Source organism: Mastigoproctus giganteus, chromosome 9 (genome assembly GCF_048544385.1).
Source record: "Mastigoproctus giganteus isolate SK-2022 chromosome 9, ASM4854438v1, whole genome shotgun sequence".
Classification (NCBI taxonomy): domain Eukaryota; kingdom Metazoa; phylum Arthropoda; class Arachnida; order Uropygi; family Thelyphonidae; genus Mastigoproctus; species Mastigoproctus giganteus.
The window spans coordinates 77,186,568-77,202,335 of record NC_143583.1 but is presented as its reverse complement, the minus strand read 5'-3'; the positions used below and the strand labels follow the sequence as shown (position 1 = coordinate 77,202,335).

General features: G+C 39.4%; 1 protein-coding gene across 1 annotated transcript; it reads right to left on the bottom strand.

Moving 5' to 3' along the window:
- Positions 1–410: 410 nt before the first annotated feature.
- On the bottom strand, positions 411–5,004 carry LOC150080471 (uncharacterized). Its single transcript, XM_090381884.1, has 3 exons — positions 4,904–5,004; positions 3,202–3,383; positions 411–627 (listed from the first exon to the last, which is right to left on the bottom strand). The coding sequence occupies exons 2-3, from the start codon at positions 3,378–3,380 to the stop codon at positions 528–530; spliced, it is 279 nt and encodes a 92-aa protein (XP_090238010.1). The 5' UTR covers positions 3,381–3,383; positions 4,904–5,004; the 3' UTR covers positions 411–527.
- Positions 5,005–15,768: the final 10,764 nt, after the last annotated feature.

The following is a 15,768-nucleotide window of genomic DNA, read 5'->3' as shown; positions in this document are numbered from 1 at the left end:
CCTGTGATTTATTTGTATTTACTCATTTTTAACCACGTGAGTAATTTATAGTCTCATAGTGCTGTAACGCTTGAGAATTAATATATGTTCATATAACATTTTCAATTCAAAATGACCTACTTACCTTCTGTATTTGGCTATTGTTTTGGGGAACAACCTGTGTATATATGCACTCTTTATAAGCTACTGTTATTGCTCTCACTAGATAAAAAATATTTAATTTTCCCTTCTCTTACACACGAATGTAGCTACTTGTAATTTCAGTATTGTTTTGCATTTTCTGCTTTGTTATTATTATGATCTCTGGATTTAGTGCAAAATTTCATTGTATTGGAAACTTTTTGTAAACTTATTGTCATAAATAATATTTTTCGCTTCCAGTAATAATGCTCTTCGTTTTTCGTTGGTGATGACGATTTTATTTAGAAGTCACTAAAATATACATTTCTCTGAGTTTAATTACATCCATTAATCATCAGTTAAGGTGGAGTAGTCTAGAAACATCTATGCAATTTACAATTCGATTTTCAGTAGACAGTAGGAAGAGCACGAAATCGTAAACCATGTCCATAAAAGGAATTGGCATTATTTCCTATAGGGCTGTTCACAGGAACACCACGGCCAAACCTGTAAAGATAATTGTTAGGATTAAAATATTTAATATATATGTCCTGATAAGAACACTGCTTCAAATATGAATGGGACATTTCAATAATATTTTATTAACTGCAGTGTTAAATAATAAAAACATTGTTACTTCTTGGGAGAATCTCCCTCTTTATCTAAACTCTGCTGCTATCTTTCTTTTAACTTTCACATTGTCTTTTTCGAAGACCTTTGTGGTTGTTGTCGGAACCAGAATGCGCTGTTTTCTTCATGATTTCTTCAATATTTTGAAATGTTTTACCTCTTAGGAATTCTTATGACAGTCCTTATGCCAAGTCTGGACTAATAGAAAGGGTTGGTGAGGAAGTAGTTCTAATTTCAATTCCTCCATTCCATGCTTTACCTTGGAGAAAACAGATGCCATTAGGCTTATACATATTGGTATATCCACAATTGTTTTCAGCTGACAAACTGAGGTCTGCGATTATTTAGAATAAGGTCGAATCAACTTCTTCAACAATCTCGGAGTGCAGGACTCCTAACAGGCAGTTCGTTTGTCATATTTTCACAACCTGAATTTAATCATTATACCTGATGAACATTCATCGCCATATTGAAATTTAAATCAGTAAAAAGTTATCATCAGTTTCATCTTTCGTTCTACGAAAGATTTGCAACAACTCGCTGACTAATACATCCATAAAATGTATCCAATAATACCTTGTTTTCACATTATGTGGAAAATTGCTAGACTGAATATTATCGAGACGGGAGGAATTTTTATGGACTTTGTTTCATAACCCGGACAACTTGATCTGCTTTGGAGATATACTGACACCTAATGGCCTTCGTCAGTTGGTGCTTAACACTGAACTTCCGATAGAGCTCTGTCTTTTTCTTTGCTTTTTCAGCCAAGACGTTGATTACTAATTGAAATAATATTTCCGTGTCTACTACAGCTAACGGTTACCTCTCCAACCAGAGTTATCATCATTTCCCCTTCGAATCTTTATATTTCTTAATGTCAGTGATTTAAAAAAATTCTCATTCATATTTGAACCACTCTCGTATAAACGAAGCAAAAAAGCGAATTTTTATCAAGAAATTATTAAATTAAATAAATAAAATTTATTAAAAAGTAAGTTAAATTATGAAATTATTCATTAGCTATTTGATTATTTATTTTAATTTAAAATTTATTTGTTGACTGTATATTTATTTTATGTATAGTATTAGTTTTATGATAATTTTATATTATTTTTATATTATAATACTTTATATTTATTTTATATAAAATATATAATAAAAAGTTATGTAATATTTTATATAAAATATAAAATGCTAATATGAAATTTAATATTCGCTCTCCTTCATAAACTTCAATATAAACCCTAAATAGAGAAGGTAGCCCTAAAAGTTCTACTTTGTTTGGATTTTATGTGCCTAATTCTTGAAAACATTTAGCTTTAAAAACTACAAAGAATGTACTAAACTGGACACGAAAAAGCCCATAAAATTTTATGGGCTTTTTCGCAATGTGGACTGAGTTGGTTGGTATCAGGCGAAGGGTGCTGTTGAGTGTCAGTTACTTTATAATTTTTAATTTAGTGGTCTCCAATAAAAAATATAAATTAAAATCCCTAAAATTAAACCGATTAAAATTCGACTGCCGTATTGTTGGGAATACAACAACAAAATTTACATGTATAAAGAAAGTTTTTTATATGAAGAATAAAAAAACCACAAATTCATGGCACAACTATTACTTTCTCTCTCTCAAAATCATGGAACATTAGAGGCTACCATATTTATTCACTATCTGGTAGTGACCCGAGTGTTGGAAGGCACTAGAATCCATCCCTCCTAAGTACAATAGACTCAAGAGCAGAACGAATGCGGCGATTCCTGTTCCGATAAATGCTGCATTGCATTGCTTGTACATGCAAACTTCCAGTCATTTCCCATGCCAAAATCGATTGGATCTGTTAATGATGGAAGCAGCACAGGGAGAAATTTCATGTTCCTCTTCTCATTAATGCACAGCTATAGCGATTGTTCATAGTTAATTGACAGAACCCATCGATTTTGGCACCTGAAATGACTTGAGAGTTTGAATGCACAAGCAATGCAATGCAGCAGTTATTTGAATAAGGATCCCGTGTTCATCCCAGTTTCAAGTCTGTTGTACATAAAGGCGATGGACTCCGGTGCCTTGCTGATGCTTTGGCCACTTTACGGCTCACAGACATGTGGGGTGAACTCTAATGTCCCATGTGTGTGTGTGGAGAGAGGCAGTAGCTGTGCCATTGATCTGTGGTTCTGTATAATGAAATATAAAAAAATGCAAATTTTATTATTGAGAAAGGAAATGAATGATTCTGAAAGTTAAACATGGTAAATTTTAACCAGTTAATTTGTAACACTTTTAATTTATATGATTTACTGTATTTTAACCTTTTGTAGCAATTGTTTTATGTATACGGTTTTATATTTTATTTTATTTTATTGTTATCTATTCTCAAGTTTTTTTTTTTACCCATGTGGAATTTTCTAACAAAATATAAGTAAAAATAAACCAAATTCGAAATGTAATACCTTGGCCTTCCAGCAATAATGAAATACTTATCCAGTTCTTGTAAAAAGTACTTTAGCTCTTCTGGACTGTTGAACACCAAAGGCTGAGAAGGAACTTCCGATAAGATCTCTTGCTCTCCTAGGGTCTCAGTAGACACAAGAGCCACGGCCATAACGCACAGAATCCAGAAGTGCTCCATTGCCTGAAATAGACGATATCAAAGGACAGTGATGAGTTCTGTAGATATTACTTTTTCCTCCAGACACAGTTACTTCTTTATAAGCAGCCACTTTTCTACTTCGTGTAATATTTAAAAAAAAAGTCACATAATGCAACAGTTAAAAATGTCTAATTTTGAAATTATTGCGTAAATGGATTTGATTTTACATTACGAAAACTAACTGTTAAACTGTAATTAGATACATTATGAGCAAATAATGCATTCGGCATGTTATGAGTAAAGTTTAACTGATAAAGAAATTGTTTGACTGAGATACTGAAAGCTAGTTTGAAAACCGCGAGGAAACCGTGCAATTACTGAATCGCATTAGTATTGAAACTGGATTAATTTCTATAATTAAACAAAGGACATTGGACAACGTGTGCTAAAAATTTTGTACTGTCCAGGAAAATTAGAAGGAAATAAATAAAGAAAAATACATCATAAATACATTATAATATGACATACATAACAGATTGCACCTAGTAATGTCTCTTCACTATATTATGTTGCTTTTTCCCACTAACAGGATTTATCAGGCGATATAGTCTATCATTTAAATGTACCGTGAATATCACAAAACTTAAAATATAGTTTCATTTATAATTTGAAACTAGCCTAAATTCGCCATTTATTTTGAGATATTTAACCGAAAAAATTTATACAATCCTCCCATCGCTTTATTAATTCTCGAAACCCGCTGCGTAAAATTACGTCGGTTGCTGATTAAGGCAGCAGTTGCTGCAATAACCAGCAATCAATGCAATGGAGACATCCTGTATATGACAACAACTTGCTGTTATATCCAGGATGTTTCCATTGCATTGATCCATGTTTGGATACCATCATAGAGCGCTCTGCCACCTACTGCAAAAAACTCAGGGCCGTTCATTTATGGAGCTGCTTTTTGTTTGTGACACCCACTCTGCTGTCCGCCACATCTACCTCCTAAAAGGAGGCGGATACATTAGTCGAAAGACGATGCATTCGCTTCCAGAAGGGCTTAATTGGGGCAGAAAGAGATTGAAATTACAATAGAGGAACCACAGACCTGTGCGTAGGACCATGAGGAAAATGCTTCAACCAGTTTTGTTCGATGTACACACGATCAAAAGAGGTTATTTGATAACGTCTGAAGAACCTTTTTATTATAGAAATTACTATAAATAAAATAAAATATATTCATAATTTAATTTAACAAATACTAAGGATTATCTAGGTAAAGAATTAAACAAAAAATATTCAATGTCGTACGGTACTGAATCCATTTAAAACAATAAATCTAGATCTAATGTCTATAGCAAAGAGCAGGGCTGATATCAGAAATAATTTACTATCGCAACACTTGGAGGGAGAAAAACAACAGAAATAAATAACTACTGGCCGCCTAAACTATGTTCTTTTTTGATAATTGAACGATTGGTATACGCACACGTCATGTTTAAAGCTCTATCGGAAAAAAGTATGCCAAGAAATACGTCAAATACAATCGAATTTCTTACCTTTAAATAAAGACGCAATGAACGGGTTTTCGAAACTGAGCAGCTGCTCTACGCCCTTAACCTCTAGACGTAAGGACTATCAGTACCAGAGGCAGTCTTCTTCTGAAGTGCATATATTAAGGTTTTCCTTGTATTTATATGATCCGAGAGGGACGTGCTTCTGTGCACTGAATGTAATCAAGATGCATTTGACACCTGTCAAATGCATCCTGTCCGTAGCAGATGTGCATCCCCCAGTCGCTTTTCTTCCAGTCCGTTCTTATAAAAACATTTCAGAATGAATCAGTCATAAAGGCAAGCATCTATCTACCCGTCTGTTGTTGGAAAACTCTCCTACTGGCATTCACTTAAATGTTAATATGACTGTATAGATAACGGCACAAGTACTGCCCTCATAACTACACAGCATGAGTTTAAATAACTTCTAAATACGCTGTTTATTGCAGTACAAAGAAACTGGTAAGATTCACACCATCAAGACTAGAGCAATTCCTCTGTTGCTGGAGTCTATTTTTAGAACTTCATCCCAATAATGATAAAATACGTACTATGCAGTGAAATGTTTTTTACACAAAAATAATTGCTCTACACGTGACTAAAATTATTTAAAATTTTATTTAAAATTATTATTTATAGTTCTGTATTTGTCCATAGCGTGTCCATACGTCCAGTGAACTTCTCTTCAGAAAGGAAAGTCGTCAGTTTGATTCTGTAGTTGCCATGTTGAAAAATTTCAAGGTACTTTCGTGCTGAAAGTAACCTGAAAATTTTCAAACAATTTGACTCAGGCCTGGCTGACAAATTTGTAACTTAAATTAGTATATCTCAAACTGCCTTTCGAGGGAAATTAATATTCCACAGCGAAAATCACAGCAACGAAAGAAAATTTAAATATTTTCGCACGAATATTTATTGTTTATAATTTCGCATATGAAGTTTGATAAAAGCATCCATGTATCTAAAAAGTCATGGGTTGACGCACTTTGATCCAGTACTCTTCTAACCAGACTTATTATTCTGTTTACCAATACTAACCTATATTAATAACGTATATTAACCTATTTACCAATATGGTAAATAAAAATTTCTAATTTGACAGTCTGAAATCAAGTCACTGAATTGAGTCACTGAAAAAACGAGTGCTTGCCCTAGACTCTAGAGAATAATGTAACTGGAAGCTCGTCAGGAACTCAAGAATCTGGTATCCTGCCAAGTGATGCACTCCCGATTCGGGCCCCAGAGCAGAATAACGAAGTGCAAACTTCTCCTGGTTCAGGAGTTAGTTCTATTAGGAGACTCCATTGTCAGGGAAACGGGAAATATTTTTTGTATTAAGAATAGGCGTACTGAAACCAGGATATGTCTGCCGGGAGCAACTATTAATGATGTCACCAACAGATTGTCAGATTTTAAGGGAGGTAAAGAGAATATGGTTATTCATGTGGGGAGTAATGATATTAAGCATACACAAATTGATGATTTGTTAGACAAATATAGGGCCATGCTGAAGAAATGCCTATGTGTCTGCAATTCTGCTCAGGCACGATAGGAAGGATTATATGCTGAAAGCCTTGTGAATTAACTCAAGACTTGAAGGACTCTGCAAGGCTTTTGGGGAAAAATTTCTATCAGCTTAGCCCGCACTTGTACATAGAAGGAATGTTTTGCAGAGTCGGGATACATTTAAACAAAGGTGGTGCAAGAGTTTTTGCCAGTATTATTGAGGATACCTTAAAGGTTCAGGGAAGCTGCTAGTTTGAGGAGACAAGAGTAATATAGATACGCGTTTATCTGATAATATTGGTCAAAGTAACGCTTCCACACGTCTCAAGAGTTCTTGTTTGTTACCGCAACAGATCATATTAACAAGGTGATCAAGGATAGAAACGTTTCAAATAAGCGGTTAGCTAGCCAGGGGAGCGAGCTTAAATAACTTCAAGGGGTGTGTCGGGGTAGTTAACTATACAAGAACACTGTCTTAATTTTTTATATAGTAATGTCAGAAGTGTCAATAAAATGAGTGAATTTTAACTGCTGGTTAGGACAACTAACACTGACATAATAGGGCTTACGGAAACCTGGTGCCACCTGGAAACAGGGGATGATGAGTTTCAGTGCGGTATGGACATTGTTTTTAGGAAGAACAGGGCAAATTGAAGGAGTGATTGGGTCATGCTCCTTATCAAAAGCAGCCTGAGCGCGACCGAAGCTCTCCCGGATTCAGAAGTTTCGTATGCTAGTATAGAATCTGTAAAGTGTGACATAGTTGGAAGCAAAGGTATCATGAGAGTGAATGTAATCTATAGGCCAAGTCATTGTGAAGATTATGATGAGAGCCTCTGCATGCAAATGGTATGGGTAAGCGTGAGCATCTTATTATGAGTGATTTTAATTTGCCTCTAATTTATTGGAGCAAATGGGAAGAAAACTGGACACGGGGACAAAATTTTTAAATCACTAGATGATTGTTATTTGTATCAGCATGTCTGGGAAAGTACTAGGGAAAAGAATATTCTAGGCCTGATCATCACCCATGAGCCAGGTGACATAACAGGATTGAACAGTAGAGGGACCAGTAGCAGGAAGTGATCACGGAGTTCTGCGGTGGACGATGAAGAGAGAAGTAACAGTAGTGAAAGGCAAAGGAATGGATTATAATTTCAGGAAAGGAAATTATGACCGCTTAAAATGCTTCAAGGTCTCTGTTAACTGGATAGATATCTCACAGAAAGCGAATACAATTGAATTATGGTATACCTTTAAAACATTAATCACAGAAGCCTTGAATTCGTATTCACCATTAAAAAAATACTCCCCAAGGATTATTCCAAGCTGGATGAATAATGAAGTTTCCAGATTACTTGTGCTGAAAAAGACGGCAGGGAAAAGTAAGAGAGCAATAAAAAGTATTGAAGCCTATAACAGCTACAAATTGATCTGTAATAGTGCCACAGAAAAGGTTCGACAGGCAAAGGCAGTTTATGAGAAATCACTAGCAAACAGAGCAAAGAGGGGGGGATAAAGAATTCTTCACATATATAAATGCCAAGAAGAGAAGGACAAACCAGATCGGACCTTTACGTAAGGGAAAGGGGATAGTGTTAAATACACCAGCTGCCGTTGCAGATGAACTCAACAATTATTTTGCATCAATATTTACAGAAGAAAAACCCTTCATTTCAATGAGAAATAATGGGAGTGAAGTTGAAATTTCACACGTGTATTTAATGAAAAACCTTCGAGCCTACAGGCGAGTAAGGCTCCTCGAGTTGATGGCATATACCTTATAGTTTCAAGGGAAGTGGCAAGTGAGTGCATTGAACCATTGAAGCTAATTATCAGGGCATCACTGGACTCAGGAGAGATTCCATTGGATTGGAAAAGTGCCTTCTGGAAATCTCTAATCAGTTCTTCGAATCACATGGTCTTGATATTAATCGCTCTAAGTCGTAGACTTTTTCGTTAGTTTCATCCGGTAGGGATAAGAAGGTTAAGGTTGAGGACAAGGTTTTCTCTCTTGGTGGTAGTGCTCTCACTTGTTGTGATGTGCTGTACTTGTGGAAGTAAATTGAATTCAAATTATTTTATTAGAGTCCCCCAGAATTTCTTCCATATACCCATTTGTGTAATGTGTCTGTAAATTGTGTATGATCTCTGGTCGATTTGCCTGTTTTGCTGGACGAAAAATCCCAGTTTCGGGGGGTAACCTTGCTATCTACACCTGGGACCGATTAACTCAGCCACGGAGTGAAAAAAGCACATTAAAGTTCCTGACGTCATCGACGGGATTCGAACCCGGGCCTTTTCCACCCGATGTGGGGAGGACGGTTATGATACTACTGTGCTACCCGTGCAGTTCCTTATGAAAGTATCTTGGCGTAGTGTTTTCTCCTGCGCTCCGCTGAAGCCTCAGCAGCGACTCTTTATTCTGAATTCGTTTCTTCTCCCTCGTCTCTACCATCGTTTTGTTTTAGGGAGGACCACTGCTGGGGTGCTCAATCGTCTAGACATTCGTTCGTGGCTGGGGCTGCTTCAGGATAGTGGACATAATAATAATAATAATATTATTATTATTAGTAGTTTCTCACTGAAGGAGTCACATATCTGAAGCCTAAAGATGAAGATACAAGAAACCCGGCGAAATACAGTTCAATCACATGCCTCCCAACGATGCACAAAATCCTAACCATAACTAAGATAACTAAGAAGATATCAGACCACTTAGAGAGTCGGAACATAACGGCCGAACAGCAGAAAGGATGCAAGCGGAGGAGCAAAGGATGCATGGAGCAATTAACCATAGATGCCGCAGTTATGGAGCAAACCTTCAAGAAGAACCGCAACCTATACACGGCCTACATCGATTACCGCAAGGCCTTCGACTCCGTACCTCATAGCTGGCTAATAGAGATCCTGAAGATCTACAAGGTCAATCCGATAGCGACAAACTTCCTAGGTGCAACAATGGCGAAATGGAGTACTACCATTAAAGTTGAGAACATCACAACCAGGCCAATCCCCATTAGAAGAGGAATCTTTCAGAGAGATGCACTGAGCCCACTATGGTTCTGTCTAGCACTCAACCCGCTATCCACCATTCTCAACGGCAGCAGGTATGGATATAACCTCAAAGAAGGGAGAAAGAACCTGTACACCCTCACCCACCTGATGTACATGGATGACATCAAGCTCTATGCGGCAACCGAGAAGCAACTCCAGCAACTGCTCCGGATCACCGAAGAATTCAGCAAGGACATCAGAATGAATTTGGTCTAGAAAAATGCAAGATCCACACACTGCACCAGGGAAAATTAGTTGGCCGAAACTACCAGCTGCTGACTGGAAAAGAGATCGAAGCTATGACAGAAGGCGACACCTACAAATACCTATGGATGATGCAGGCTGAGCAGTTGGAACACAAGGAAATCAAAAGTGCCTGACCGAAAAATATCATCATAGACTCAGAAGCCTGCTGAAAGCAAAATTGAACGGAGGGAACACAGTTAAAGCCATAAACACCTATGCAGATCCAGTAATAACATACACATTGGGGGTCATAGATTGGACTAACACCAAGCTAGAAGATATCATGCGAAAGACAAGGACAATGATGACAAAGAGTCGCCAACACCACCCGAAGTCAGCAGTGGAGAGAATAACAATACCTCGGAAAGAGTGAGGAAGGGGCCTAATAGACCTGACAGAACAACGGAAAACAGCGATAGTTAACCTAAAGAATTACTTCGAGAACAACACAGCACCACTCCACCAGGCCATAAGGAAGATAGATAACTGGTATACCCCACTCATCCTAAGCGAGGAAACCCTTCCCGCCCAGACGGTACAAGAAACGAAGTTAGAAAGACGGGCAAAGAAGACACTCCATGTCAGACACTACAATGACCTCCATCAAGATCACATCGATAACATTGCTTCCAATGCACGGCTCACAAGCGGGACGCTCTTCCCCGAGACTGGTGGATTCATGCTGGCCATCCAAGACCAGGTAATCAACACCAGAAACTGTAGAAAATACATCGCAAAGCAACCCGGAATGTCAGATGACACATGTCGACGATGTCACCTGGCCTCAGAAACGATCCAACACATCACCACGGGGTGCAAGGTGATCACCCAGACTGAATACACTCATAGACACGACCAGGTAGCCAGGATAATACATCTGAAGCTAGCTAGGAAATACCAGTTTACCAAAGAAAGTGTACCATACTACAAGTACGAACCCTAGGCAGTACTAGAGACCTGAACCCACATGTTGTGGGACCGCGCCATAATAACGGATAAGACCATCCCGCACAGCAGACCGGACATAACCCTTGTGGACAAGATGGAAAAGGCTACGTACCTGATTGACATAGTGGTGCCCGGAGCTCAGTGCGCTGATGATGCTGTTGGGAAAGTGCCGCTTGAATGTCGAGAGCTTCTGCAGGTTTGAGCAGAGCACTGGAAGCTTCTGAGAGCCCTACCCGGGATTATCCAACCCACGAATTCCCAGACTTTGATGAAGTCGTGAACTGCAGAGGAAAGATTGAGTGCCATTGTGAGCTTCACAGTGTGTATCTGTCCGCGATACCAGTGTTCCCCCACAAAACCGCGTAAAAGTGTCACAGTGAAGTAGTAAAATCTGCCAAGGCCACATGAAGGTGTGAGTACTGTGGATATGTCGAAATTACCAACAATATGGAGTTAATAAACTCAGCAGAGGATCAACACATGATTCTGTGGTGGATAGAGTTCTTAGTTCTTCATGAATAAAAATTATGCAGATAAACGGCCAACGTTCTAGGCTAGTGGCTGATGAAATTAGCAAGTCAATGGAGGAGAACTTGATTGATATAGTATCCGTACAAGAACCGTATTGGAATAGGGTCTAATCGGAGTAAAGCTTTAAGATACCGGGACATCCTCTGTGTGCACGAGTCGTGCAGCCTGTACAAGAAAAGCCCAATTTCAAGAATCGTGGTAACTAATAATGATTTAGATGTTGTGGTGATACATGGGTTGTGTAATCAATGTGACACATGCGTGATGATTACAACAATAACATTGCAATTTTATCTTATTTTACTATATTGTCCTCCATCAGTGGATTTTAATAGCTCTTTGGATTACCTGGAACATGCACTATTTATGTTAAAACCTAATCATGTAATAATCACTACTGATGCAAATGCTAAATCAAGTAAATGGCATAGTTCTACAACAAATGGAAGAGGTCGTCTGCTTGAATAATTTATATTTAATCACAATGTACATGTGATGAATATATCCAATCAGCCGGCCACATTCTCTAGACCTATGGGGGAGTCTAACATCGACATAACTCTAGTAACGTCTGGCCAACGACGCCACATCTATGATTGGCGGGTCATTTCTGGTTGGACATCTAGTGACCACAGAGTTATCTCCTTTTATTTAAAAAATATTACAACTTCAGCTAGTCAATATCGAGTGCCAGAGTTGGTTCGGTTCTTGCTGAAAACAATTGATTGGTCTGCGTTCGATGCATCAATTCTTATGGACTTCTCTGCGATAAGGCAACGTCAGTTAATAGAGTATTCGGCTGACTCTCCAAGCTGTATATATACAGGATTCAATAATAAGAGTAGCGTACAAGGCTGGTAAGAAGAAAGTTGCTAGATCGAAATCCTGTCCTTGGTGGACTGCAGAGTTAACAGTATTAAGACGAGCAGTAAACAGGGCTATAAGACAATATCAACGCCACAGACATTGGTCCCCCTCCGAGGTTGCACGACTTGAACACTTTTTGTGAAAGAATCGGGAAATTTTAACCCGTGGGGTTTATTATATAAACTGTCACGTGACAAATTCATGTATGGGGAAGTGTTTAATACTGTAACCACGGATATCAGTGAGACTATTGGTTTAAGCACGCTATTTCCAACTGAAGATCTTCAGGAAGATACTGATCATCAAGCTGGTATACGTAGAGATAATTGGCCCCTTTGTAGCCAATGAACATACTGCGGAGTTTACGATGGTTGAACTTACAGGAGTTTTGAAGAAGCTTAATCTCACAAAATGTCCTGGAATTGATTTAGTCTAGAATATATATATAACATGGTTCTATATGTCGTTACCTAATATCCTTTTGTTAATGTATAACAAATGTCTTACAGAAGGGCTGTTTCCAACGCAGTGGAATATTGCATTATTGAAGTTAGTTAGAAAACCTGGGAAGCCACTATCTGAACCTAAATCATATCATATCGCCCGATCGCTTTTTCTTTGCAAACCTTGGTAAAATCCTTGAAAGGTTAATGGCATTACGGGTAACTGACCTGCTAGTGCAGCAGGATATGATATCGCCTCAGCAACATGGGTTCACTCCTGGAAAATCCTGTGAAGATTGTCTAGTGGGGTTTCGAACGCATATTGAGAATTTTACATCCAAATATGAGTTAGCAATCTACGTTGATTTCGAAGGGGTATTTGATACAGTTTGGTGGGAGGCAGCAATGGTAAGGAGGCAGTAAGGCCGCCCCTTACATAAACACATGTCCGCATGTGGGTTTGTCGGTCACCAGGGGTTGCACCGGGTGGAAAAGGCCCTGGTTCGAATCCCGTCGATGACGCGGGGAACTTTAGTGGACTTTTTTCACTCCGTGGCTGAGTTAGTCGGTCTCAGGAGTAGATAGCAAGGTTTTTTTCCCAGAAACCGGGTTTTTTCGTTCATAAAACAGGCAAATCGACCAGAGAAAACATGCAATTTACAGACAAAATAAATATATGGGTAAATCTAATCATTTACGGGAAACCCTAATATCATAATTTTTCATAATTTGTGGGTATGTCGGTGCTCTCATGTCACTGCAGGTCTCCAGAGTGCCTTGGGCCTCTGCGATCTCGCAGGGACATCTCTCCCCGTGACTTTTATTCCCTTTCCTCTATTCTCTTCGCCTTCTCTGGGTGGCTAAACTTCTCTTTCAAGCCACCAAAAAGCTTCACCCTCATTTGGACCTACCTTCGATATCACCCCCTACCACAACCCACTTTTTCTCTCTCTCTCTTCTTTCTTTCTTTCTTTCTTTTATTTATTTTTTTTAAATTGGCCTCTGTCCGGAAACTCAGGCGACCCTGGTAGGAGACCAGCCAGAGTATAATAGGCAGCCTGGCTCACCTCCTAGTGGTGGCCGCTGGACACGTAGACTCCCACTAGGGGCCCTATGGCCAAGCAGCCAGAGACACAACAAAAGAACAAACCACAACACTACATAAACCATACATTACACTTTTTTCTGGCTTTTGCAGATGTTCTGCATTCCATCGCAGAGTACATATGGCGCAGATGTGGGAAACCACCGGTGGTGCCTGACCCTAAATACTATGCCACTGTGTGGGTATCATAAGTCTGCATGGGTAGCACAGTGGTATCATCACCAGCGGTGATAGGAGAAACCCCTGGTACCGTTTGACTCTCAACACACTGGTATCGTCACCGTGCTACCTACACCGGGTGGGAAAGGCCTGGGTTCGAATCTCGTAGTTGACGCGAGGAACTTTAATCGGCTTTTTCCCTTCAGTGACTGGATTAATCGGTCTCAGGCATGTATAGCAAGGCGATGATAGATGACGTGGATAGAAACTGGGACTTTTCGTCCAGCAAAACAGACAAATCGACCATAGAACGCACGCATTTAACAGACATAAGACACACACATCACGGCATATGAATTTAAATATTCGGGTGGCCTAATATAATAGTTTTTTTTTTTGTTTTTTTTGTTGTGGGTATATTATTATTATTATTATTATTTTAGGGTTGCCCGTAATTAAATACATTAACCGTATTTGTGTCTGTAAATTGCGTATGTTCTATGGTTGATTTGCCTGTTTTGTTGGACGAAAAAACCCCAGTTACTGGGGAGAAAACCTTGCTATCTACGCCTGACACCAACTAACTCAGCCACGGAGTGAAAAAAGCCCATTAAAGTTCCTCGCGTCATCGACGGGATTCGAACCCAGGCCTTTTCCACCCGGTGTGGGGAGGACAGTGACGATACCACTGTGCTACCCGCGCAGACTTTGTTGTGGGTATCGTGAATATAGTGTACTTGTGTTATTCATCTGGCCACTTAGTTACTAGAAGGCCCCTCTCGCCAGGAAGAGGCATTCCAGCATCCGCCCACGTCAGTAGAGGGATGTCTTTCGGGTCTACCCATCCTGCCAAGGAAGGGGGAGATGACCCAAAAAATGAAGTAAAGATAGAGGGAAATGGAATAAAAAGTGTTGAGAAATGGTGGGAACCACGTGGAGCGGGACCCCTGGCAAGCAGGAAATCAGAAGCTAGTGGGAGAACACTTTGAGAAGGGTGAATAAGGATAGCAAAAGTGAAAGTTGATAACAGAGATAGAAACAGGAATGAGTGCCCGAGAGATCGACAGAGAAGGCACTCCTCCCAAAAGAGGAACAGTACAGGCACAGAGAGGAGCCTGCACAGAGAGGTCCCACATCAGCATAGTGGTCTGCGATGAAATCCTACCCAAAAGGGTTTGCAATGATCTTGAGGTTTCATATCTGATTGTGGAAAAGACCGGATACGAGTGTAGCCCAGATGAGGGGGCTAGTCAGGAGCCAATTGGGTGGCAGGTGTGGATGCAGTGACCAGAAGGTGTCTTCTTCGCTTCAAGAGAGCTGTACAAAATTGAAGGAAAGCGCTGGAGGTTTCCTTCTTTACAATCAGGGAATAGGGCGAATGAAGGTCTGGAAGGTTGATCTGAAGGTGAAACTGTTGCCTGAGGTCAAGGTAGGTCACGCAGTCGTGCAGGAGATGAGCCCATTCTTCCTTCTCGCCGCAGATACAGATGTCATCCGCAACTATTCCAAACTGTTTTAGGCGGGTCTTAATGGAGCCGTGGCCGGTCACAACAATATAGTTTCCAGGTTCGGAGTAAACTAGGCCAGGGTAAATTTTCTACTTAGAAAATTTCATATTGGAGGGCAAAATTATCCCTAGGTCATTTTCATTTTTTTCTACCTCGAGTGTAGTGCCACACAGTTGGTACATTTCTCTCGGGTAACAGCTACCCATATGCAGCACTTTGCCTTTGTCAAAATTAAACTTCAGTTTCCACGTCTCAACCAAACTGCCTAACTTTTCTAGATCCTGTTGCAGTAGTATGTCATTACTGTCATTAACAACCCTGGCAACCTTTGCGTCGTCTGCAAACTTCGACATTAAACCTGATAATCCTTCATCGATATCATTAATAAATGTAGAAAACAAAAATGGACAAAACACCGAACTCTGGAGGACTCCAAAAATAACGTTGGTCCACGAAGAGCAGTGTCGATCGAAGCAACTTGTCCTTGATGTCATACTG

Excerpts from the sequence above, each read along its gene's own strand:
- LOC150080471 (XM_090381884.1), bottom strand. The coding sequence starts at position 3,380 with ATGGAGCACTTCTGGATTCTGTGCGTTATGGCCGTGGCTCTTGTGTCT. Across the intron at positions 628-3,201 it reads ATTATTGCTGGAAGGCCAAG|GTTTGGCCGTGGTGTTCCTG; the intron begins GTATTACATTTC and ends TTATCTTTACAG.